The sequence below is a fragment of the Panthera leo genome, chromosome B4 (genome assembly GCF_018350215.1).
Source record: "Panthera leo isolate Ple1 chromosome B4, P.leo_Ple1_pat1.1, whole genome shotgun sequence".
NCBI lineage: Eukaryota > Metazoa > Chordata > Mammalia > Carnivora > Felidae > Panthera > Panthera leo.
The window spans coordinates 114,400,277-114,423,833 of record NC_056685.1 but is presented as its reverse complement, the minus strand read 5'-3'; the positions used below and the strand labels follow the sequence as shown (position 1 = coordinate 114,423,833).

At 36.4% G+C, this 23,557-nt stretch overlaps 1 protein-coding gene across 4 annotated transcripts in view; it reads right to left on the bottom strand.

The window, feature by feature from the left end:
* The window catches only part of MRPL42 (mitochondrial ribosomal protein L42), a 33,199-nt gene extending 10,680 nt beyond the window's left edge, over nucleotides 1-22,519 (bottom strand). Inside the window, exons 1-6 of one of the 4 annotated variants that reach the window (XM_042947358.1) lie at nucleotides 22,445-22,519; nucleotides 19,220-19,378; nucleotides 14,233-14,296; nucleotides 12,494-12,578; nucleotides 6,144-6,307; nucleotides 3,152-3,320 (exon numbers count right to left, since the gene is read on the bottom strand). In XM_042947358.1, coding sequence (XP_042803292.1) covers nucleotides 3,197-3,320; nucleotides 6,144-6,307; nucleotides 12,494-12,578; nucleotides 14,233-14,296; nucleotides 19,220-19,289 — 507 coding nt within the window. In that variant the 5' untranslated portion in view covers nucleotides 19,290-19,378; nucleotides 22,445-22,519 and the 3' untranslated portion in view covers nucleotides 3,152-3,196. Of the gene's footprint in view, nucleotides 1-3,151; nucleotides 3,321-6,143; nucleotides 6,308-12,493; nucleotides 12,579-14,232; nucleotides 14,297-19,219; nucleotides 19,379-22,040; nucleotides 22,061-22,410 lie in introns of those variants that run through there. The other 3 variants (XM_042947357.1, XM_042947359.1, XM_042947360.1) reach the window with 3 other exon arrangements.
* Nucleotides 22,520-23,557: the final 1,038 nt, after the last annotated feature.

The following is a 23,557-nucleotide window of genomic DNA, read 5'->3' as shown; positions in this document are numbered from 1 at the left end:
TTAACTAATGGTGTTGGAGCAACACACACACACACACACACACGCCAAAAATATGAACCTCAAGTTATACCTCACACCATATATAAAAATTAACTGTAAATGGATAATACATCTAAATATTAGAGCTAATTATAAAACTTCTAGAAGAAAACACAGGAGAAAGTATTAGTGATCTTGGGTCAAGCAAAGATTTTTTAAGTAGTATGTAAAAAGCCTGAATTAAATGGAAAAATTTGTAAACTGGATTTCATCACAATTTTAAAAACTTGATCTTCAAAAAACACTATTAAAGAAATAAAAAAGCAATCCACAGACAAAAATATTTGCAAGACATATATCTCACAAAGGACTTTGATCCACAAGTTTTATACCATAGTAAGACAATTAATCTGCTTTTTAAAAACAGCCAAAAGCTGTTTATAGATATTTCACCAAAAACAAATAAACCCCCACCCCCCAAACAAACAAAAAAAACCCCTGCCAAATGTATGTATGGCCCATAAACACATGAAAAGATGCTAAAAATCATTAGCAGTTAGGGAAACATAAATTTAAAACACAGTAAAATGCTACTACTTATCCAACAGAATGATTAAAGTTAAAAAGACTAGTAATACCAAGCGTTGGGGAGGATGTGGAACACTAGAACTGTCAGTGGGAATGAAAGATGGTTCAGCTACTTTGACAGTGTCTTATGAATTTAAACATGTCCTTATCCTATGACCAACTAATCCTAACCCTAGGTATTTACCCAAGAGAAATGAAAATATGTCAATACAATGACTTGTACTTGAACATTTATGCAGCTTTATTCAAAGCAGCCCATAATGGAAAGAATCCAAAATGTCCATTAACTGGTGAATAGATAAAAAAATTGTGGTTTATCCATATGAGAATGTTATCCAAAAATAAAAAGGGATAAACTATTGGTAACATAACAACAAAGATAAATCTCACAAGCATTATAATAAGTGAAAAAAGCCAGACTTTACAAAAGGCTCCAGACTGTATAATTCCATTTACATGAAATTCTAGAAAGGGCAAACATGAAATTCTACAAATTCAGGAAATTTTAAAAAGTGATAGGAAGGAGATCAGTGACTGCCAGGGTGGAGATTAAAGGGAAGACACTGACTGCAAAAGAGCATGAGAACTTTTTGGGGGTGATGTAACAGTCTTTATTAGGCTCGTGGTAGTAATCATACAACTGTACATAAATTTGTCAAAACTCATCACAGTGTATACTTAAAACCAGTGAATTTTTCTGTACGTAAATTATACCTCAAAAGAGTTTATCTAAGATAAAATGCTTTAAAAAGAGTTAAGAGGAAAACTATGAGTAGGAGACAATATTAATAATTGTCATTACCATATTATCACTAAGCATATATTATATGCCAGGTATTTAACTTATATGATCATATTTTATCTCAAAACCACCATGCAGTATTTACCCAAAGAATATAAAAAACACTAACTTGCAAAGATATATGTACCCCTATGTTTACTGTGACATTACTTACATATCCAAGTTATAGAAGCAACCCAAATATCTATGTATATACAGACGAGTAGATAAAGATGTAGTATATATATTTTCTTTTTTTTTTTTTTTGTAGTATATATATTTTCAATGGACTATTACTCAACCATAGCAACAACATGGATGGATCTACAGGATATATACTGCTAAGTGAAATAAATCAGAGAAAGAAATACCATATAATTTCACTCATTATGTGGAATTTAAGAAACAAAACCAACGTACAAAGAAAAAAGAGACGAACCAAAAAACAGACTCTTAAACAGAGAACTGATGGTTACCAGAGGGGAGGTGGAGTGCGGGGCAGGAGGGGGATGGCGGAACAGATGAAATAAAGGGGATTAAAAGTGTATTTATCATGATGAGCACTGAGTAATGTACAGAATTGTTGAATCACTATATTGTACACCTGAAACTAATATAACAATGCATTAATTATACTGGAATTAAATTAATTAACTTTTAAAAACCACCAGGCAAATTAGGCATTATTTCTATTTTCTTTAATAAATAACAAGATTAAATAAAGAGCTAGTAACTAGCAGAGGGAAGATGATTTGAGTAAGCCCAGGCCCCTTTAAAACAAAGCCATACACTCAGAAAAGAGTTTTACTTTACTAGAGTTTAAAAAGCACAATATTGAGTATGAGATAGGTCTATTCATATAAGAAGGGTTTAACAGTGCTTACCTATGGGACACAGGACATGAGTAAGTATAAAGAAAATTTCTACCTTATACTTTAAAATAATGCATTGTTTAAAAATACTTTAAACAAACATTTTATATCTGTTAATACACACTTATTTAAAAAGATATTATGTACCCCCAATTATTAAATTCTTAACGGGTCCTAGTCTTTTGATTGCCATAACCTAAAAATTGTGAAATATTTAGTAAAATATCCTTCTATACATGCCTAATGTTTAAGAAGAGCTCAATGACATCTAGAAATCAACACTTGAAAAATGGCTTATGTTAATCCAAAATAAATATTTAGACAACAAATAAATACTTGTTGAATGATTAGTGATCACACCTCAGCTTATTTAAAATTCTGAAAGATGATACATCACACAAGGACAATGCCTACAAGTAAAAATTTTCTTTATACACATAAGCTAGTATCTGAAGTTTTTCCGCTAAAATATTAGGAGAGGGGCACCTGGGTGGCTCAATTGGTTAAGTGTCCAATGTCAGCTCAGGTCATGATCTCACAGCTTGTGGGTTCGAGCTCCATGTCGGGCTCTGTGCTGACAGCTTGGAGCCTGGAGCCTGCTTTGGATTCTGTGTCTCCCTCTCTCTCTGCCCCTCCCCTACTCATGCTCTGTCTCTCTCAAGCATAAACATTAAAAAAAAAAAAAAAAAAGTAAACTATCAGGAGAGATATTGGGATAATCAACTGCATCTAATTGAAGTCTGCTTACAACTGCAGAACCTAGTAATCCTGATGGGACATGACATACCAGGAGATTAAATTAATTAGCAGTCAAAAGCTAATTAGCAGTAATGATTAAAAAAGTAAATAAGATTAAATATAGGTGGGATACTAGACATAAAAGTATGAGTATAACATGCATGGTTTTAAGAGTCTGTACTGGTCTTCTTACCTTCAATTTTGTCCCCTTTAAGTCCCCTTTACAAGACTTTCATAACTACAGTAATTTGGTTATAAACAAAAGATGCCAAAAGATTACAGCAGTATGGAACATGCCGGGAGAAAACAGGTAGTGAAAGCCATTACAGAAGAATTTCAAGATAGGGCCTGAACTAAAATATCTGGATAATGAGACAAAATAAAAGAGAAACATGAGCAACATTATGAATCATGGAAAGAAATCTTAGAATACAGTAATGGCATACATATGGGGCTAAGAAATGGTTTGCTAATTTGTTTCCACATACCCTAAATTACAATTACAAAGACACGAAAAAACCCAGAGAGTGTATAAACAAAGTAGGTACTAAATAAGAAAAGAAAAACCAAAGAAGAGGATAAAAAACAGAAGTAGGTTGGGATGCCTGGGTGGCTCAGTTGGTTAAGTGTCTAACTCTTGATTTTAGCTCCGGTCATGCTATCACGGTTGTAGGATGGAGTCCCACATGGGCTTGGGATTCTCTTTCCCCCCTCCCTCGTGCTGTCTCTCTCTGTCTCAAAATAAATAAACTTTAATTTTTTTTTTAATTTATTTTATTTATTTTTGAGAGAGAGAAAGAGACAGAGCATGAGCCAGAGAGGGGCAGAGAGAGAAAGAGACAGAATCCAAAGCAGGCCCCAGGCTCTGAGCTGTCACCATACAGCCCAATGCAGGGCTCGAACTCACAAACCGTGAGACCATGACCTGGGCTGAAGTCAGACGCTTAACTGACTGAGCCACCCAGGCACCCCAAAACTTCAACAAAAAGAAAGAAAGAAAGAAAGAAAGAAAGAAAGAAAGAAAGAAAGAAAGAGAGAAAGAGAGAAAGAGAGAGAGAGAAAGAGAGAGAGAGAAAGAAAGAAAGAAAGAACGAACAGAAGCAGGAATTAAGACAGCATGGTGGCCAAAATATTGCAAATTTCTTCTTGAGAAATTGATACAGAAAGATCACTTTTATTATAGAATGATTATTAAAAGAGGAGCTCTTTTAAGACAGAAAAAGAAGAGCTGTGTTTTTGCTACAATGAATTTAAAACTTTGGACAAGATACTTAATTTGAAATTTCTAAGGACAAATACTGGGAATAAGATCAAGGAAATAAAAGAATGTATAATGGAGCAAGTTGCATGTCATCCGTATAATGAATATAATTAAAGCTCTTGCAATGATTTTCAGCAAGACATGGAGTATGAGACAAAGCCTCAAGGAATCTCTATTTTAACTAAGAAAATGGGAGGATCTTCTAAAGAGAAACTAAAAAAGTAAACCAAGCCCCAGATCCATACATTCATTTGCTTTCAGACTTGCTCCCTACCAAATGGATCCACTGACCCTTCAGACTCAGTATGACCAACAATGGGTTCATCTTCCTCACTGTCAAACCTGTTTCCCCATGTGTATGAATGGCACCACCATCCACCCAAACACCTCTGTCTGTAACTTGAGAGGCCACCTGTCTCTTCCCATGCCTAATCAGTGACCTAGTGCTGCTAATTAAAATTCTTTTATTTTCCTCCTTCCTCCTTTTATTTCCTCCTTTTATTATAGTTCTTTCTTTTATGTTCCCCCTTTCTATTCCCATTGCTGGTCCTTTCATTTAGGCCTTCAACAAATTTCACCTAGACTATTATAATAGTTTCCAAACAGGCCCCCCTGACTCCAAACTTTCCATAGATCACCTTATCCCAATACAGAACCCACTTAATGAATTTTTTTTTAATGCTTATTTATTTTTGAGAGACAGAGCACGAGGAGGGGAAGGGCAGAGAGAGAGGCAGACACAGAATCCAAAGCAGGCTCCAGGCTCCACGCTGGCAGCACACAGCCTGACACAGGGCTCTAACTCACAGACTGTGAGATCATGACCTGAGCCGAAGTTGAATGCTTCACTGACTGACACATAGGCGTCACCCCCTGCCTTGATTTTTTAATGCATAAACCTTTCTTCTTAAAATATGGCAATGAAAATAAAACCTAAACTCCTCAGCACAATACAAAATCCTTCATAAGACCCTTCCTACATTCCCTCATATTCTGGGTCCCCTCCATGCTGAACTACTTGCAATTTCCCCAGCATACTCTATGACATCCTGTTCTCTCTGCCTACAGAACCTTTTCAGAATTCCTCATGGCTAACTCCTAACCACTCTTCAAGGCTCAATCACTCGATTTTGTTAACCCTCTCTCCTTGACTATAAATAACTCGCAAACAAGGATTGTGTTTGTGATCTCCCAGCACTTACTTAGTAGAGCAGGTAGATGAATGTATATTTATTAATATACTTAATGAATATGAATATATATTATGTATTCATTAATATACTTAGTTACTGGGTGATGGGTGACTGGTGACTGAGTAAGAACAAAATTTGCTCAAACATAAACGATTAAAAACAGTCACCTCTCAGTTTTGATAGGGAGTAAGATAGATATAAAAGAAAGAAGAATCAAAAGAAGAAAAAAAAACTAAAGCCAGAGTCAATTAGGAGGTTAAAAAAAAATCTATGTAATAAAATATGAGTACTAGCAAACAGAGGGACAACTAGTTTCTAAAGGAACTGAGAACCATATACACTGCCCAATCATTTGCTGTACCCCAATTTTTTTAACGGTAGCTCGTAATCTGTTAAATAAATGGGTAAAGGCCCAAGGACAAAATTAATTATTTGGCAGGAGGATGAATAAAAACAACACAGCAAATGACTGTATCACAGAATAGAAAAAGTTTCAAGAATTCTTACAAAATTCACTGAAAGTTTGGTTAAATCCCCCCACTCAAATAAAAGAAAAAAGAAGTATTATTTCATTTATATGTATGTACATCTAAAACTACAATTTACTAGGTGATCATACTGGGTGTTAATTTCACCACACAGAATATAACCTCAGAAGTTCGTTAATGCAAGAAAAGTTATGTATTCTTTTAGCTGTCGAGTGGGAGTTAAGAAAAGAAAATAGAACTCACTGTCCACGAGGATACCAACGGTGCTTAGTAGTAAAGAACATTTTGCTAAGTTGTTCTATCATAGGTCCTTGCTCCAAGGGTTCCTTTTTTTCTTCTAATCTGGTTTTCAGCACTTGATCATGTGTTTCTTCATTATTACACACAGGATCTGGCCGTGGGATAGGCTACAAAACAATAAGTAACGAACAACATCAAAAGGTAGGAATGTTAGCCAGCAGTACATTGAGTTCACAATACAACAATACCCATATTCAGGAATCTATTACAGTACCTCAAGGTAGATAAGTTTTCAGAACAGAATTTTGCTTTAGTTGCATTATCCACTAAAGAATCAGAAATACTTTTCCTCTCCTATCAAGTTTTGGGTTTCTTTTCCAGTAATAAATTTCTTTATTTAATGTTATTTTCCCCCAGTAATAAAGTACTTATTATTTTAATTTCTATTCCTAAAACTATAAATTGTACCCATTATTTTTTAACTTAAAAGTTTACAGTCTCGGGCACCTGGGTGGCTTAGTTGGTTAAGCATCTGGCTTCAGCTCAGGTCATGATGTCACTGTATGTGAGTTTGAGCCCCACGTTGAGATCTGTGCTGACATCTCAGAGCCTGCTTCAGTTTCTATGTGTCTCTCACTCTGCCCCTCCCCTACTCATGCTCTGTCTCTCTCAAATATAAATAAACATTAAAAAAAAAGTTTATAGTCTCTAACCTTGCTTATCATTAAAGTGAAATACAATGAAAAACATTTAATAAAATTTTTTTAATGTTCATTTATTTTTGATAGAGATAGAGAGACAGAGTGCGAGCAGGGGAGGGTCAGAGAGAGAGGGAGACACAGAATCTGAAGCAGGCTCCAGGCTCTGAGCTATCGGCACAGAGCCTGACACAGGGCTCAAACTCATAAACTGCGAGATCATGACCTGAGCTGAAGTTGTACGCTTAACTGACTGAGCCACCCAGGTGCCCCACGGTGAAAAACATTTCATTGAAATGGTATTTCTTATATCCAAAGGAAATTTTTAAAATTTCAATGTTTTCATTTACGTGACTGAAATGTCATCAAATGATGCTTTATGGTAACTTGAGAAATTTTTTGCCCAAAGACATCAATTACTAAAATCTCATCTCCTCTACAACACATTATGAGTGATATGACATATTCCCATCAGTAACACTAGCTCATTAAAGCCTTAAAGAATCACTGTCTTGGGGGCACCTGGATGACTCAGTCAGTTAAGTGTCCAACTCTTGACTTCAGCTCACATCATGATCTCACGGTCATGAGATTGAGCCCTGAATCGCCATCAGGCTCTGTGTTAGGTGTGCAGCCTGCTTGCGATTCTCTGTCCCTCTCCCTCTGCGCTCCCCAACCTGTAAGTGTACTCTCTCTCTCTCAAAAAAAAAAAAAGTCACTGTTTTGGAAAGTGAAGTCATGTATATTTTAAATATTAAATGACACTGTATGTAACAGAGGTGGGAACATTGCCTTGCTTTACAGATACCATATATATTACAATACAATGAAAATCTGAATTTACAACCAGAAAGGAAACAATTCAAACGTAAGAGTCCTCACATTCATACACTATTAATGTCAACTACAACATTCTACCATTGTATTAAATGTTACAGCATATACTTATATTTATTTGGTATATGCACATGACAAAATAAGACTTCTTTAAAAAGCAGTATGTATGGGCATGAAGGTGATACAATTGACTTAGTACTACAGAAATGCAAAGTAACAAAGATATCAGTGAGAAGTAGAATAGGAGCCAAAGTCAGAACTTTGTCAGAGTGCAGAATATATTCTACAAGGTATAACAAATATTATGAGTAAAGGAAAGTAGGTAAGAACATACAATAGGGATAAGCTTTAAAAATGGATCTTGAGAAACCAGATTATGAAAGGTCTTCAAATTAGATTTACCAGTAACAATTTGAGGTAAGCAGAAATAAGGAACCACTTACATAGTGTAGGAGAAAATTAGGAAGTAGAATAATAAAAGAAGTTAAGGACTTGAGCTTCGGTCTCTAATTCTGCCACTTACTAGCTCCTGACCTTGAACAAGTTACTTAAGGTCTTAATTTCTATTTATGTAAAACCAGAGAAATAATACCTACCCAATAAGGGCTTAATGAGGATTAAATGAAATAATCATATATAGTATGCTTAGCTGTCCCTCGTCCTCTTTTTTTTTTTTTAATGTTTATTTATTTTTGAGAGTGAAAGAGAGAGAGAGCACACACATGAGCAGGGGAGGGGCAGAGAGAGAGGGGGACAGTGGATCCTAAGTGGGCTCTGCACTAACAGCAGAGAGCCCAAGGCAGGGCTCAAACTCATGAACCATGAGATCATGACCTGAGCCGAAGTCAGACGCTCAACCAACTGAGCCACCCAGATGGCCCTGTCCCTTGTACTCTTAAGAGTTCAATAATGGTAGGTAGCTACTAAGATTTAAGGCCTCAAACAGAAAACTTTAAATTTATAATTTAAAGAAAAAGCTCTCCTTAGACATTTAAAGTAATTTTAAAAGATCATCACCTGTATGTAAAGTAAAATATTAGCATCTTTGCAAGCTACTATCAGACCCTCAGGGATCTAGCAAACACAGGATTAGAGCCTATAATAATTTTCTTTTAGGTTACTATACTTGATGCTAAAGATTAAATGTTTTTAGTATTATCAAAAGTTAAGTTGTTTTCAAGTGTTAATGAATGTTCACGGTCTTTCTTCCTATTCCCAAGCAGGCTCAATTCTAACATATCACAAATTCTCTCTGCTCTGTATGATTAAAAACACTTCTTTACCAGGCACATAGATAAAAGACATTGGAATTAATGGATTCTTCGAGTCTACACCAAGAGCCTCTGGCTGACTCAGAATTGATTTTTAGGTAGTATCTGATCTCCTTAACCAAAGAAAGGATATGTGAATGTTTCAGTAAAAAAGAAAAACTAAAATAAAACTGAATGTCAACTTTGAAAACTATTCAGAACTATCATCCTGAATTTCCCTTGTTTCTCTTAAGGATTTTCAAAATTTGACTTTTGAAATTTGCCACTAAATCAGCCACTAAAAAGAACCGTCTAGTACTTACATTTTACTTTATTTTTCCAAGTCTTTATTTTTTTACCCCTGGAATTATATCTTTATTTTCCTAAACTTTAGAAATTTAGAAATCAATCCTAAATTCTAGAAAAACATTTTAAGAATATTAGTACTTTTAATAAAGTATATACTCAGCAAAAGAAGAAAAAAGGATCTTTTTACTTAGATCTGTGGAAAACAATCAACATGTTTTGGATTCAAATAAATTACCAGAACACCAAAGATGCAAATCAACTTAACTTTCTTAAAGCCAGTCTCAGTAGGCATAGCTACACATGACTAGGATCTTTGCATGCAGTATGCTTTCCAGGGCCTAAAGAACCAAAGGGCCTGCTGGAGTTGCAGCCCTACCTCCTTGAGAAAAGAAAAAAAATCAATACTAAAATTGAAGTCATGTTTGAAGATATTTATTTACTATCATGTACTACCTGCATAAGATTTGTAAATCTAGATTCAAAAAGAACACACTGTATTCTAACAGTAACACATTTTCAAGAATGTTTTCTTACTATGCAGCCCAATCTATAATTTATCACTTGAGAAACAAAAAAATTCCATGTTTCCCTTTATGAATGTCTCTTAGCCTTAAAACAGGAAACCCATAAGCATGAAGAGGGAGAAACAAATGTATTCATTTAATCAACAAATATTATACACCTACCAAATACGAGTGCTATTCCAGATGCTAAGGGTATAGCAGAGAACAAAACACACAGAGCCCTACCCTCATGGAGCTTACATTTTGGTGGTGGGAGACAGACAAACAAGAAAATATCTAGTGTGCCAAAAATGATAAAAGCTATTGAGAAAAGACAATAGGAGTCCAGGGGCAGGGGTACTACTTTAAATGCAAAAGTTACTCACTAGTTAACAAATAAGGAAAGGGAATAAACTATGAGGTTTCTGGCAGGGAAGCATTCCAGGTAGAGGAAGCAGGAACTACAATGGCCCAGAGGCAGGAGCCTAATATACTTGAATAACAGCAGGGGAGCAGTGTGGTTAGTAGTGAAGTGATTACATGTAAACTGATAGGAGTGATCTTCTAGATGAGAGAGGAATATTGAGGATGCAGGAGGGGAAACAACTGCTACCACACAGAGACTGCAACAGAAAAAAAGGAGGCGAGAGCTGGACATGTATGCAAGGAGTGACTGCAAGGATGGACCACAGAATCTACACCAGGTAAGAGAAGTGAGGATGTGTGAGGTGTGTGGCAGCTGTGATAAAGGGGTTCAATCAACGGATGTAGGTCTCAATGAGGGGATGAAGAATTCTTGGAGCTGGGAGCTGGGGGAATTCTTGAAATCTAAATTGGCAAGAAGGAGGAGGAGGCATTTGTGACTAGAACATCTCTAGAGTGCAGCCATGGGAGTGGGGCTGATGATGTTGGGAAAAAGACAAGACAGAGGCCAGGATATTAGATTATCTATATAGACACTGAAATAACAAAGAATTAGAACAGAAACAGTATTGGAGGGTGTCACAGTATATCTAAAATCTTCAAGGAAGAGTGAAGGGATGGGGGGAGGAGAAGTGAACTGAAAGACAGGAGATAACAGCAACAAAAAAAGGGAGTAGATGCTACAGTTTAATGACACAAACTACAAAGCTAGAAATTGTTAGAAAGGAGGGAAAATGGTCTGGATATGACAACAAGGAGCTACAGGGACTTCTACTTCCCCTGGAGGTCCAGTAGTAAAAGGGAATAGGGAAGAAAACATCAATCACTGGAAAAAAAAAAAAAAACAAAAAACGGTTGGCAAAGCAATGACCCCAGGTACAGCCAGGTCTCTGGTAGAGCCAGAGGTGAAGGCAAAATTCTGGATGAAGTTAACATCATGGGAGATTTTAATGATGCTGGTAAGTTCTAAAAGTACAGTGCAAAGTTTTGAGAGTTAGGAAAGAAAGGAAAAGTGTCAGATTCAGGGATGTAAAAAGCTACATATGGATGAGAGTCTGAGGTTGAGAAATGACTTTGCAGTCATGGTCTTGGTAGAACTGCTAAAACAGAGATAAAGCACATAACCAGAAATATAATTCAAAATAACAATGAGGGAGGGCACAAAATAGCATGTGCTGGAGCGTTTACAAGATAAAAGTCAGTGACTTACACCTATTTTCTACACATTGCCCCAAGAAATGAAACAAAAGAGGTACTGGATTATCGCCTATGATACCTGGCTAGAATACAAAGCAGTATAAAGCAGGCAGACAAAATGGTGATGTTAAAAAGGGAATAAAAACTAGCAAAATAACAATCTATTTTGTCAAATCAGCCAGTATTCTAGCCCTAATGATGATTTTTAAAAATAGGCACAACTAGATGCATCACATCATGATTTGAATTATCTAGTTATTTTCTCCTCAAAAAGTAAACCAAACATTATCAAATATGGTAAAAGAAGGCTGAGACATAGGAGAAAGCATTTCAAATAAAGATAAATTAACAAAAAGACTTGGGTCAAGCTAAAATAAATTGTATTGAGGGGCGCCAGGGTGGCTCAGTCAGTTAAACGTCCGACTTTAGCTCAAGTCATGACCTTGCTCTTGGGAAGTTGGAGCCTCGCATCTGGCTCTGTGCTAACAGCTCAGAGCCTGGAACTTGCTCCAGATTCTGTCTCTCTCTTTCTCTGCCCCTCCCCTGCTCACGCTCGATCTCTCTCTCTCAAAAAAATAAACATTAAAAACAATTTTTTTTAATAAATTGTATTGAAAACAAAAAACCTCCTCTACCTAGTGTGTGGCTTTTGAAGAAATATGGAAAAAAAACTAGTCCTTGAAATACATGTCCATGTTGTCCCATTAGAAAAAGCTAACTGGAAAAAAAAAAAAGGAAATTCACCAAACATTAAAAGGATTATCAGATCCTATTCAATATAAAAGGTATAAAACTTTTGCATTCTAAAATACAGTGCTTCATGACTTATGACAATACAAAGTAGTATGGGACAATGTATTTTGTAAATTTACACTATACAAAAATCTACCAGATTTTAGACCAGAAAATTGATGCCATGATTGCATTTAAATGGTTCACTTTGTGTATAGAAAAAAGCTTTTAAAGAAAGAAGATGGAAAAGAAATGAGAAAAATTGAAATGGTAAAATTAAAAAAACAAAAAGATCTACACCATATAAAGGAAATCAAACAGTTCTATTCTCTTTGGATACTGTAAGGAAGTGTGAATACTTCTAACAGCAAATTAAAAATTACAAGACATTTTCTCATACATACTTTTGTATGTTCATATGGAATGTCCACAGAAGGGTGGTAGCATACTATTGTCCTGCCATCAGATGTCAAAGCAAGCTCTACTTTGCTAAAAAAAAAAAATGTTTTAGAAAGAGTTATACTGTATTCAAGGCAGAATGATTTTCTTAAAGATAAAAGTAATTAATCCTAAACCCCTGAAGAATGATGCTATGGCACCTGGTACCCAAATCATAGAGGACAACTTGACCATCCCACGAAATATGTCAGCTTAACTACCACAACAAACCCTTAATGCGTTACCCACTATCGTATCAAAATTATTCTTCAGATTATTTATTTGTAGACTATCCAAATCTTTGGAAGAGATTTTTATGTTTACTCATCACTATTATTAGAACTTTTTTCCCCTTATCTAAAAACTACCTTCAAAAAGCTGTAAGAAGTACATTACTTGAATTATTAAAGATCAACAAAGTAAATAATCTTCCAGGCAAAGGATCACCTGAATTTCCAATCATAAAGTCTATAGCTGAGCACTTTTTCTGGATTAGCATTTCTCTAAGTGCCTTTGGTGGAACAGTGCAACTCTAAGTAGCCTCCCATAAAGAGTTCTGAGGTCAAATAAATTTCATAATTACTGAATAGTATCACTTTCCACCATTAATATTCCTAGAAAAACACATTTTGGGCAATATTCCTCCAAATATTTTTTCCAGGAGTGCTGTGGCTGGATCTCATTCAGGTACCAACTGACCACGCTGGTTTGTCAAAGACCACAGCAACTACTATTATACTTAGATCCATATACATTCTAAAGAGAACAACTTTCAGCTTTCATTAATCTTATATGTTTTCTACACATCTATAAATATAAGTTTCTAGGACTTCAATACCAAGCAGATTTGAACCAGAGTGGCAATTAGACACTACAACGTCTTTTAGCTAACACAGTATAGGGTATCAAGTTGTTTCACCACGATTTTAAGATGGAATAACGTAACACAGCTATAACGAACATTGCATCTACCCAATGATTTTTGATGAAGAATGGAGTTTTACATAATACAAAACACCTGTAAGACTGAATCTTTTCAGGTTCAGAAAGTATAACCTATTACCTACTCTAATCTCATCACTATCTTAGTACTTACTAAATATACACTTAAAACTAAAACTAGCGTCAAGAGGGCAGAAAATACATTTTTACCAAAATCTGCAATAAAAACATAGCTTAAGAAGATATGTTGCGGTTTCTGTACATCAGACTCTCCTACAGAGAAAAAAAGCCAACATCTTATTCACGTTATTCCTAGTTCTTAACGTAGTGACAAGAATTAAATAAATACCAAATAAATTGTGACTGCATTAAATTATTTGTAATTTAGGATTATTCTTCATCAAACAAAAGATAAATAATTGCTTAAGCTAACAGCTATGAACCCCAAGAGAAAAAAACTATAAAAACTAATTAACTTTTCTATAAAGCTAAGGAAGGCTTTGGGATAAAAGACAGCATTTCTAACAACATGTCTTACAACAAATTAAGTATTCACTGAAACACAATGATAATGATTTCTATTTAAAATATTTATGAGCCCAGATACTGGGTAAATAAGACCACTGAAATAATTTTTAAATACAAAATTAAAGAAAGAATAATCAGAAAAGAAAGCAGAAAATACCAAAAGGAGAAATAAAATTAAATCATTTCAGATACAACAAACAGACTGTTATTTTTTCAATTGAATTTAAATACATACCAATTATAGTCATCTGGAAGAGGCGAATACGTAGATTTATGACAAACACAATATAAAGCTCCGTCTGCAAAAAAATGGATTTAGTTAATTTCAGCATACGTTCTCACATAAATGTAAAGCTAGTTTCACTCATTCAGCCAACACTTACTGCATTGACAGGAAACAGGGCTGTGCTAGAGACCAGGGATTCAACAACAAGATCTAGTCCCTGCTTTCAAAAAGGGTACAAGTCTGGTGAGAGATAATTCCAATATAAACAAACAATTCCAATATAAACGATAAGCCTGTTAGAATGGGTAAGCACCACGAGAGGGGCACCCGGACAGGTTACAGAATAGGACTGTGCAGGTTTAAGAATGCCCTTCCAGTAGAGATGATGTCTACAGTGCTCTAAAGGATGGAGGAATAAGCAGGAGTTGGTAGGGGTTGAGTACAATGATCTTTGCAGAGAGTTATAAGTACTAAGGACAGAGGTAAGAAAGAACATGAAGTATTTAGGTAGTCTAAAAAACGTCTGTAAAAAAAATAAATAAATAAAAGCTTTTGTGAGACCAAGTGCACAGTTCACAAAGGGGGAGTGTTAGCGATGAAATATAAAATAAATTGTTCAAAATTAACTTTTCTTAATCAAAATGCTCACATTTCATAGAATATTTTCCCTTTTTTAGAAAACCTACAAATTCAAAAGCCATAACTACTTTAAGTTTGTTAAGTATGTTCAGAGAAATGATGTTTTTAAATATAAAGAAAAAATGTAAATGTAGCTCAGTAAACTTAAAAACAGTTCTGAACACAGTAGTCCTCCCTCCCGCCACCTCCACCTTATCCGTGTTTTTGCCTTCTGCAGTTTCAGTTACCCAAGGTCAACCTCGGTCCAGAAGCAGATGATCCTCCTTCTGACATAGTGTCAGGTCAACAGTAGCCTAAAGCTACAGGACAATGCTAATGTCATCCACCTTGCTTCATCTTAGCACATACACATTTTATCTCACATCATCACAAAAAGAAAGGTGAGTACAATACAATAAGCTATTTTGAGAGATCACATTCACATAACTTTTATTACAGTATATTAATTAAAATTATTCTATTATTAATTATGGTTGTTAATCTCTCTTACTGTGCCTAACTAGGAAGTTTAACTTTATCACAGGCACGTATGTACAGGCAAAAACGTAGTGTTCAGTACTATCCACAGTGTCAAGCAACCCTGGGACACTTGGAATGTATCTTTCGGGGATAAGGGTGAACTACTGCGTATCTTGGTTAAAGCCAAGATCAACTTCTTTCAACCCCGCCTCTGCATCTTCAGTATGGAGTGAAATCCCCACTTTGTTCAAATACCACTCATCCTTCAAAGTCAAATGTTACTCTTTCATGAAATCTTTTTTCCTCTCCCTGCCCCACAACCCCCAACACAGAGAAAAGAGTGGTCTATTTTGCATGTCCCACAACCTACATTTCATATGACATTACTATAACTTCTGTGAGGTCCTTCTTATTTTTTTCTGCGTCAGTTATTTATATGTACAAAAGATGTGTAAAAAAGGTGTATTTTCCATCTTTGTATACTTCTTTCCCCGAAGACTGCATATACTTATAGATCTAAATGTAAATTCTTACTCCAAAGCATAAAAAGTAACTTAGCAAAACTCTTTTATCATAAAAGACTGCTCAGCAAAATGTCAATGCCAAAATTCTATTGATGTAAAATAATAAAATACAAAGAATTAGAAATTTAACCTCACCTCTCAAAAGATTTGATTTTCAATTATCTGTGCTAATATAGAGAAGCATTCAAAAAGACAAATCAGAGGACAACATAAAAACCACTTACACTATTTTCTTCTCTGACACTGTTGGGGGTCTTCCTAATCATATATGAATTAATTTTAAAAGAAGTCTGTATTCTCTGAATATAAACGAGCTAGGTGATATATACGTTCAGTGAAACAAATAGGGTTGGGTGGCAGAGGCAGGACAGACAGACTTAAGTGTTTTTAAAACAGGCAGGAAGGGACGAGGCGCCTGGGTGGCTCAGTCAGTTAAGCATCTGACTTCGGCTCAGGTCATGATCTCTCGGCTTGTGAGTTCGAGCCCCGCGTTCAAGCCGGGCGTTCGAGCCCTGCGTTTGAGCCCCGCATCGGGCTCTGTGCTGACAGCCCGGAGCCCGGAACCTGCTTCCGATTCTGTCTCCTTCTCTGCCCCTCCCCTGCTCACACTCTCTCTCTCTCAAGAATAAACATTAAAAAATTTAAAAATTAAAAAAAAAAAATAGGCAAAGGGGAAACTCAAGACAATGGTATTTCAGGTGAACAAGAAACTCTTGTTAAATTTCTACCCTACACTTGTGCAGACATTTGTTTGTGCCCTCATGACATACATTGCCTTCTACCTCATATTCCAGGTATTTCTTATTTTCATAGATGTCTATTTCACCTACAAGCATTAATAAGTTCCTTAAGGCCAGGAACCAAATTTTGATCATTACTCTGTCCCCTATAGAGACTACTAATAAAAAAGTGATCCCCAAACTGCCTCTAAATGTTAACTTCTTAATTAGTACATAATTTAAAAAACTAATTTGACACTTTGTCAAGAGAAAAACTCTAGATATGGTAAATATCAGAGGTTTTTAACATGTAACTAGAATTAATGCCAAAGTTAACATCAATCAACTCAATGCACTAAAAAGAATTTCAGAGAGTCAGCTCTCCATAACTTACAAGCTATTCTTGTTATGTATACATACGTTCAATTGCTTTCTGCTAAGATCTATAAGAACTAATAGTCTTGCCTAACTTTCAAATACTCAATATTTTAAGTTAGTACAGGAAAGAAGGTACAGGAGAAAGTGTATCAGGCTAAACAAGATGGGAAGACCTAAGTTTTGATTACGGCTCTCATCTATCAGATATACAAACTTGATTAGGTTTCAGAGAGGTCAGAGAACTCAACTTCCTTCACCTTTATTAAATACCTACCATTATTCAAAGTTGTAAAATTCAAAGTTGTAAAGATCAAATGACTTAGTACACTTAACAAAACTAAAATATTACACATTCCCATTTTGACTACATATTTTTAAAGGTTTTAAAAGTTCCTTCTGGCATATGGGGAGGCCTTTTTATTCTTATTCACTGAACTTTCTCCCTTAATCATGGTTTTGCTTTGCCTCTAATCTTAATGTTCTTCCTTTTCATATAAAATATCAATAATAGTAATACTTTACCTTCAATAATAGTAATAATAGAACTTGTGAAGAATAAGAGGCTTCAGAATGCAAGAAGTGAGGTATTCACTAAATACTAGGATGACTGAGTGAAATGGATTCATTTACTGGGGTAATGCAAATTAATTCTTAGTTAACTACACATTTTGACAACTCCAATCCATTCAAATCAGTTCAACCACTTATCATCTACCATGTATGAGAGGTACCGAGGAAACCAAAATAAATTAGATACTACAAATTTATAATCCAGTGGATAAAGTATATACGGAAAATTTTCACTTATCGAGGAGCATATTAACTGGTTTTCACACTAACTCAGTGAGGGCTCTCTTTCAGCACATAGACCAGGGAAAAATGGATTAGGTCTGATTTCCCATCAGCCTTCAGGCTGGGTTCTAGTCAAGGCAAAGGGGAGGGTAAACAGCAGAGGTCTCTCCCAATTCTCAACAACTAAAATGCTCCTAAGTAATCAAGAGCAAACTATAGTTTTGTTTTGTTCTCATTCTGATTCTAGTTTATATCTACAGTCTCTTAGCAATCTCCTCCTTCATTTACTTGGTTAATTATACTTTTACTCAGTTTTTACCCTAGTCTTCAACTCTTTCCCCCTAACTCAATAAACCACTGTTCAATTACAAATTGCAGTCAATAGGAAACATGAAGGAAGAGATTAAGGTCAACCAGAGATGTATAAAAAAAAATTTGGCTAGCATAGCTAAAGATGAAAATGCAAACCTATTATAACACTATAACTGTTTGTTCTAGAAATGGAAGAAGAGAGTTCACAGACAGAAGGAAGGGAGAGCGAAAGCAAGACCAGTTGGGAAATAAGATTTTAATAGTCTACTTATTTATATGGGTCAATATTTTGACTATCAAACATGTATTAATAGGCTCTGAAGAAAATATTAGACTACCCACATGTCTTTAGGAAAAAAAGGTACAAATTATATATTATATAAATTATAAAATTGTAAAAGTAAGCTCCATGCCCAACATGAGGCCTGAACTCATGACCTCAAGACTGAGAGTCACAAGTTCTACCCAATGAGTCAGAAAGGTGCCCCTATAAATTATAAATACTTTATGTATTATAATACATAAAACATTTTATATTATACATAAATATATTTTTTAAATGGCTTAGTACATAGAAAACACAAACTGAAACCCAAAATATTAGCAATGATTTTTATAAGATGGAATTGTAAATTTGCCCTTTATTTGTTAATTTTAAGAACTAGTAAAAAAGTAATGTGTGAAAACATAGTAAACGTAAGTGATTCAGACCAGAGAAAGTTCCTCTTTGTCAATCCCTCACTTGCCCTCAGCTAAATCCCAGTAGTGGTCTACACAGATAATCTCTTTGGTCCACATCTTTTACTCTGTATTTATACATACACATACACACATATATGGTAGATCTTCTTTAATATGCACAAATGGGATCATACAATAGATACCGTTCTGTGACCTACTTTTACCCCCTGCTATTTAGAGATCTTTTCATGTTGGTAACAGCTGTATGATATTCATAGTAAAGATATGCCATAATTTATCCATCCCCTTTTGATAGACATTTAGACTTTCTCCCCTTTTCCATTGTTGCAAACATTCCTGCTATTAAGTGCATATACAATAAACATTTTTTTATTAATAACTAGACACTAAATTTTCTACAGTGAACAAGGATTTCTATAATATTTGAAAAATTTTAAAACTCTTTTTAAACATTAAAAAAAAAAATCTCACTTTGAATCGGAAATAAATGTTTCCAGATAGTTCTGTTTGATATCACCCGTTTTACTGCTGCTAATACCATGGTGACTCAAGATGCTTATCCGGTGATGTGAAAGATGACCTGGAGAAACTGCTTTTAAAATCTGCTTCCAGGCATACCTATTTTCATCCCTGCGTAAGAGATAAAGAAAAATTAGTGCTACCTATGGTAAATTAAAGTGGTACAATATATTGAACACTATAAGAACAAGATAGGAACCACTACCTAGAACTACAGTCACAAGAAAAACTTTTAAACAACTTTAAATTTCCCTGTGATATAGGACAAAGATCAACACCAAAATATAAGACCTAAAGCCTTAGAACTATGTCCATTACTATTTTTCTTAAATGCAAACTTCTTGGAACTTACTATAGTTCTTTCCATTTAGTGAGCATTCAGCAAATGCATAACTCCTCTTAGAAACAGTCACTCACTGGCACAAAAACAGACACTCAGATCAATGGAACAGAATACAGAACCCAGAAATGGACCCAAAAACGTATGATCAACTAATCTTTGACAAAGCAGGAAAGAATATCCAATGGAATAAAGACAGTCTCTTCAGCAAATGGTGCTGGGAAAACTGGACGGTGACATGCAGAAAAATGAACCTGGACCACTTTCTTACACCATACACAAAAATAAACTCAAAATGGATGAGAGACCTCAATGTAAGACAGGAAGCCATCAAAATCCTCGAGGAGAAAGCAGGCAAAACCCTCTTTGACCTCGGCCGCAGCAACTTCTTACTCAACACATCTCTGGAGGCAAGGGAAACCAAAGCAAAAATGAACTATTGGGACCTCATCAAAATAAAAAGCTTCTGCACAGCGAAGGAAACAATCAGCAAAACTAAAAGGCAACAGACGGAATGGGAAAAGATATATGCAAATGACGTATCAGATAAAGGGTTAGTATCCAAAATCTATAGAGAACTTACCAAACTCAACACCCAAAAAACTAATAATCCAGTGAAGAAATGGGCAAAAGACATGAATAGACACTTCTCCAAAGAAGACATCCAGATGGCCAACCGACACATGAAAAAATGCTCAACATCACTCATCATCAGGGAAATACAAATCAAAACCACAAGGAGATACCTCACACCTGTCAGAATGACTAAAATTAATCACTCAGGAAACAACAGATGTTGGTGAGGATGCGGAGAAAGAGGATCTCTTTTGCACTGCTGGTGGGGATGCAAACTGGTGCAGCCACTCTGGAAAACAGTACGGAGCTTCCTCAAAAAATTAAAAATAGAACTACACTATGACCCAGCAACTGCACTACTAGGTATTTATCCAAGGAATACAGGTGTGCTGTTTTGAAGGGGCACATGCACCCCCATGTTTATAGCAGCACTATCAACAATAGCCAAAGTATGGAAAGAGCCCAAATGTCCATCGATGGATGAATGGATGTATATATATATACAATGGAGTATTACTCGGCAGTCACAAAGAATGAAATCTTGCCATTTGCAACTATGTGGATGGAACTGGAGGGTATTATGCTAAGTGAAATTAGTCAGAGAAAGACAAAAATCATATGACTTCACTCATATGAGGACTTGAAGAGACAAAACAGATGTACATAAGGGAAGGGAAACAAAAATAATATAAAAACAGGGAGGGGGGCAAGACATAAGAAACTCTTAAATATGGAGAACAAACAGAGGGTTACTGGAAGGGTTGTGCTCCTATCCCACCCAGGGGATGGGCTGAATGGGTAAGGGACATTAAGGAATCTACTCCTGAAGTCATTGGCACACCATGTGCTAACTTGGATGTAAATTATAAAAAATAATAATAATAGAAAGTTTTGTCTCAAAAAAAAAAAAAAGAAAAGAAAAGAAACAGTCACTCACACATGCTACACAGAGCGTCCTCCCTCATATTATTGTGTCTGTGTACAGCCTCTCAGGTGCCATACGCAAGATCTTACTACATCATTTGAAGTAGGATTGTTACTGATTAAATTTAAACAAGTCCTATCCTTGGCCTAGTAAATACTGATTTAGGGGAACACATATAAACTCTCTGAAGTCCCAAGTAAAATTTCACCCTCTTATACATGCACAAGGTTTTAAACGTAACAATGTGCTTTCACTGCCGGTTTTTAACGTAACAATGTGCTTTCACTGCCATTTTATTCTATTAATCACGACAGGTATCTTTATTTCCATTCATGAGGAAACTAAAGTACACAATTTAAATGATTTGCTTACAAGAACTTTATTATCAGTCACTTAGAAACTGGGAAACTTTGGACCCTTTGTTTCTTCGATGGTAAAATGGGGAAAACCACCACAACCTCCATGGCTTTTGTAAGTAAATGACTTCTAACCATTGCTACATCCCTTGTTTTTAAATGGCCTCGATAACTGTTGGTTCCCTTCCCCCAACAGTGATAAAATGGAATGGGGACATAGGCCGCACAGTTTTATACGCTGGACTAACCTATGCAGGGCGATGCCTTGCACGGTTAGTACATGTGTCTACTTTCCCTGAGTTCATACACTGTGGTTTTTGCAGTTCACGTTTCTCTATACAATATATGTTCTATCACAAGTCTGTGAAGTAGGCATCTCCATTTTATACGCTGAGAACCGAGGCTCAGGGAGGTCAAACGATTTACTTGTCCACTTCTACCCCTGCTTTATAGGTGGCACGGATGGAAAGCAATGCCATGTTTTCTGACCACAAACCAAGGAACAAAATATCTGGAGGAACATCAGGTCCCCTCAATCCAGGACAAGCACCCCCAGCGGGAAGCCAGATTACTCACTCCAGGGCGAGAAATTCAGGGAGTCAATTCCTTGGCCCATACTTCAACCCCGAAACAAAAGCTGCGGAGAGCCTCGGAGGACGCGCGGTCTGAGAAACAGGCTACCAGGAGCACCGGGACTAGGACCCAGGGACAGATCCAAATGACTTGGACTGGAGGGGTCCCCGAGTGACCCACCCAGGCACGAGGAAAGCCCCACAAGCGCACGGCCATTATGCCAACCCTTCTGCAGGATGGACCGCGACTGGTGATACCAGCTTTATCCTACCGAGAACGACAGGTAGGGGACCTCAACATCTCCCCATAAAGCTTCTGAGCCTGTCTAGCTTCTAGGAACTCCCTGACCACAGGAGGAGAAGGCAGCAGTTACCTGACAGACGCTCACCGCGAGCCCGCCATCTTACCTCAATCCGGGTCTTAGGAGACACCGCTTCACGCACCTCCCTGGCCCGCGGGGCAGTATGGGAAATGTAGTCTCCGAGGGCCGAACGCGTTTCCACCGAACGGGCTCCCGGGCTTAGTTTTAGACGTTTGGCTAAACTTCAGCGGCGTTACGCCTCCAAAAAACAAAATTAGTGCCTTACGCACACATCCTTAGAAATAAACAAGCGCTACCTTTTTTTAAAGTTCATACAAATTAATAGATGAGCTCAAGATCGCTCCTAGGTGGATGAGTTAAGGTTTCCTGGAGAAGAGGTATTTCAGAGAAGCTCTGACGGCTGGTGGCTTGGATCTGGCGTTTGAAATGGGGAAGTGGGGAGGCCCTTCCACCCGGAACCCCAGCACTGTGTTCTGAGAATTGTGTTGAGTATTCATTACGGAAGAAGAAAATGTGCAGAATCCTGGACCTTGCCTTATATTTAGTGCAGAGAGAAGCCCCTGGGCCTTTGCACTTTCTGCTCTCACTGCCACAGTAAGGCTTTTCTCTCACCACTTCTCATGACCACTGCCTTACTTTATACAGGTCCAGTTCACATGTCATCTCGGAGAGGACCTCATCATTAAAAGAGCCTCATCTACCCTTATCCCATTGCCCTCCTTTATTTTTCTTTATAACATTTATCATTATTTAACATTCTATTATCATTTTTCCTTGTTTGTCTGTCTCTTATGCTAGAATGCAAGCTCCATGAAGGCAGGAACAAGTACCTATCGTGTTCTACACTGTTATGCAAACCCAACATCTAGAACTGCTCTCAGCCCCATTGTAGGTCTCCAACATTTGTTGAATAAATGAAACAAATAACACTGTGGGTATCCAAAACAGTAGATGACTGACTAATTCCTTTCCCAAATGATTTGCAAAATTTCGTATTTTTTGTACATTTTTCTGAAAAGAGTTAATAACTTCTATCATGTATTCAAGGGGGGCAATAAACTCCTCAAAAAGGTAAGGGCCATAGTCCTGAGTGATTAATATTGAAAATAAGTGAATGTAAGTTCACAGTAAAGAAAAATAAATGTGAGCTGCTTTGGTATCTCCGTATTTTTCACAGAATGCCAAGCTCATTCTGCTA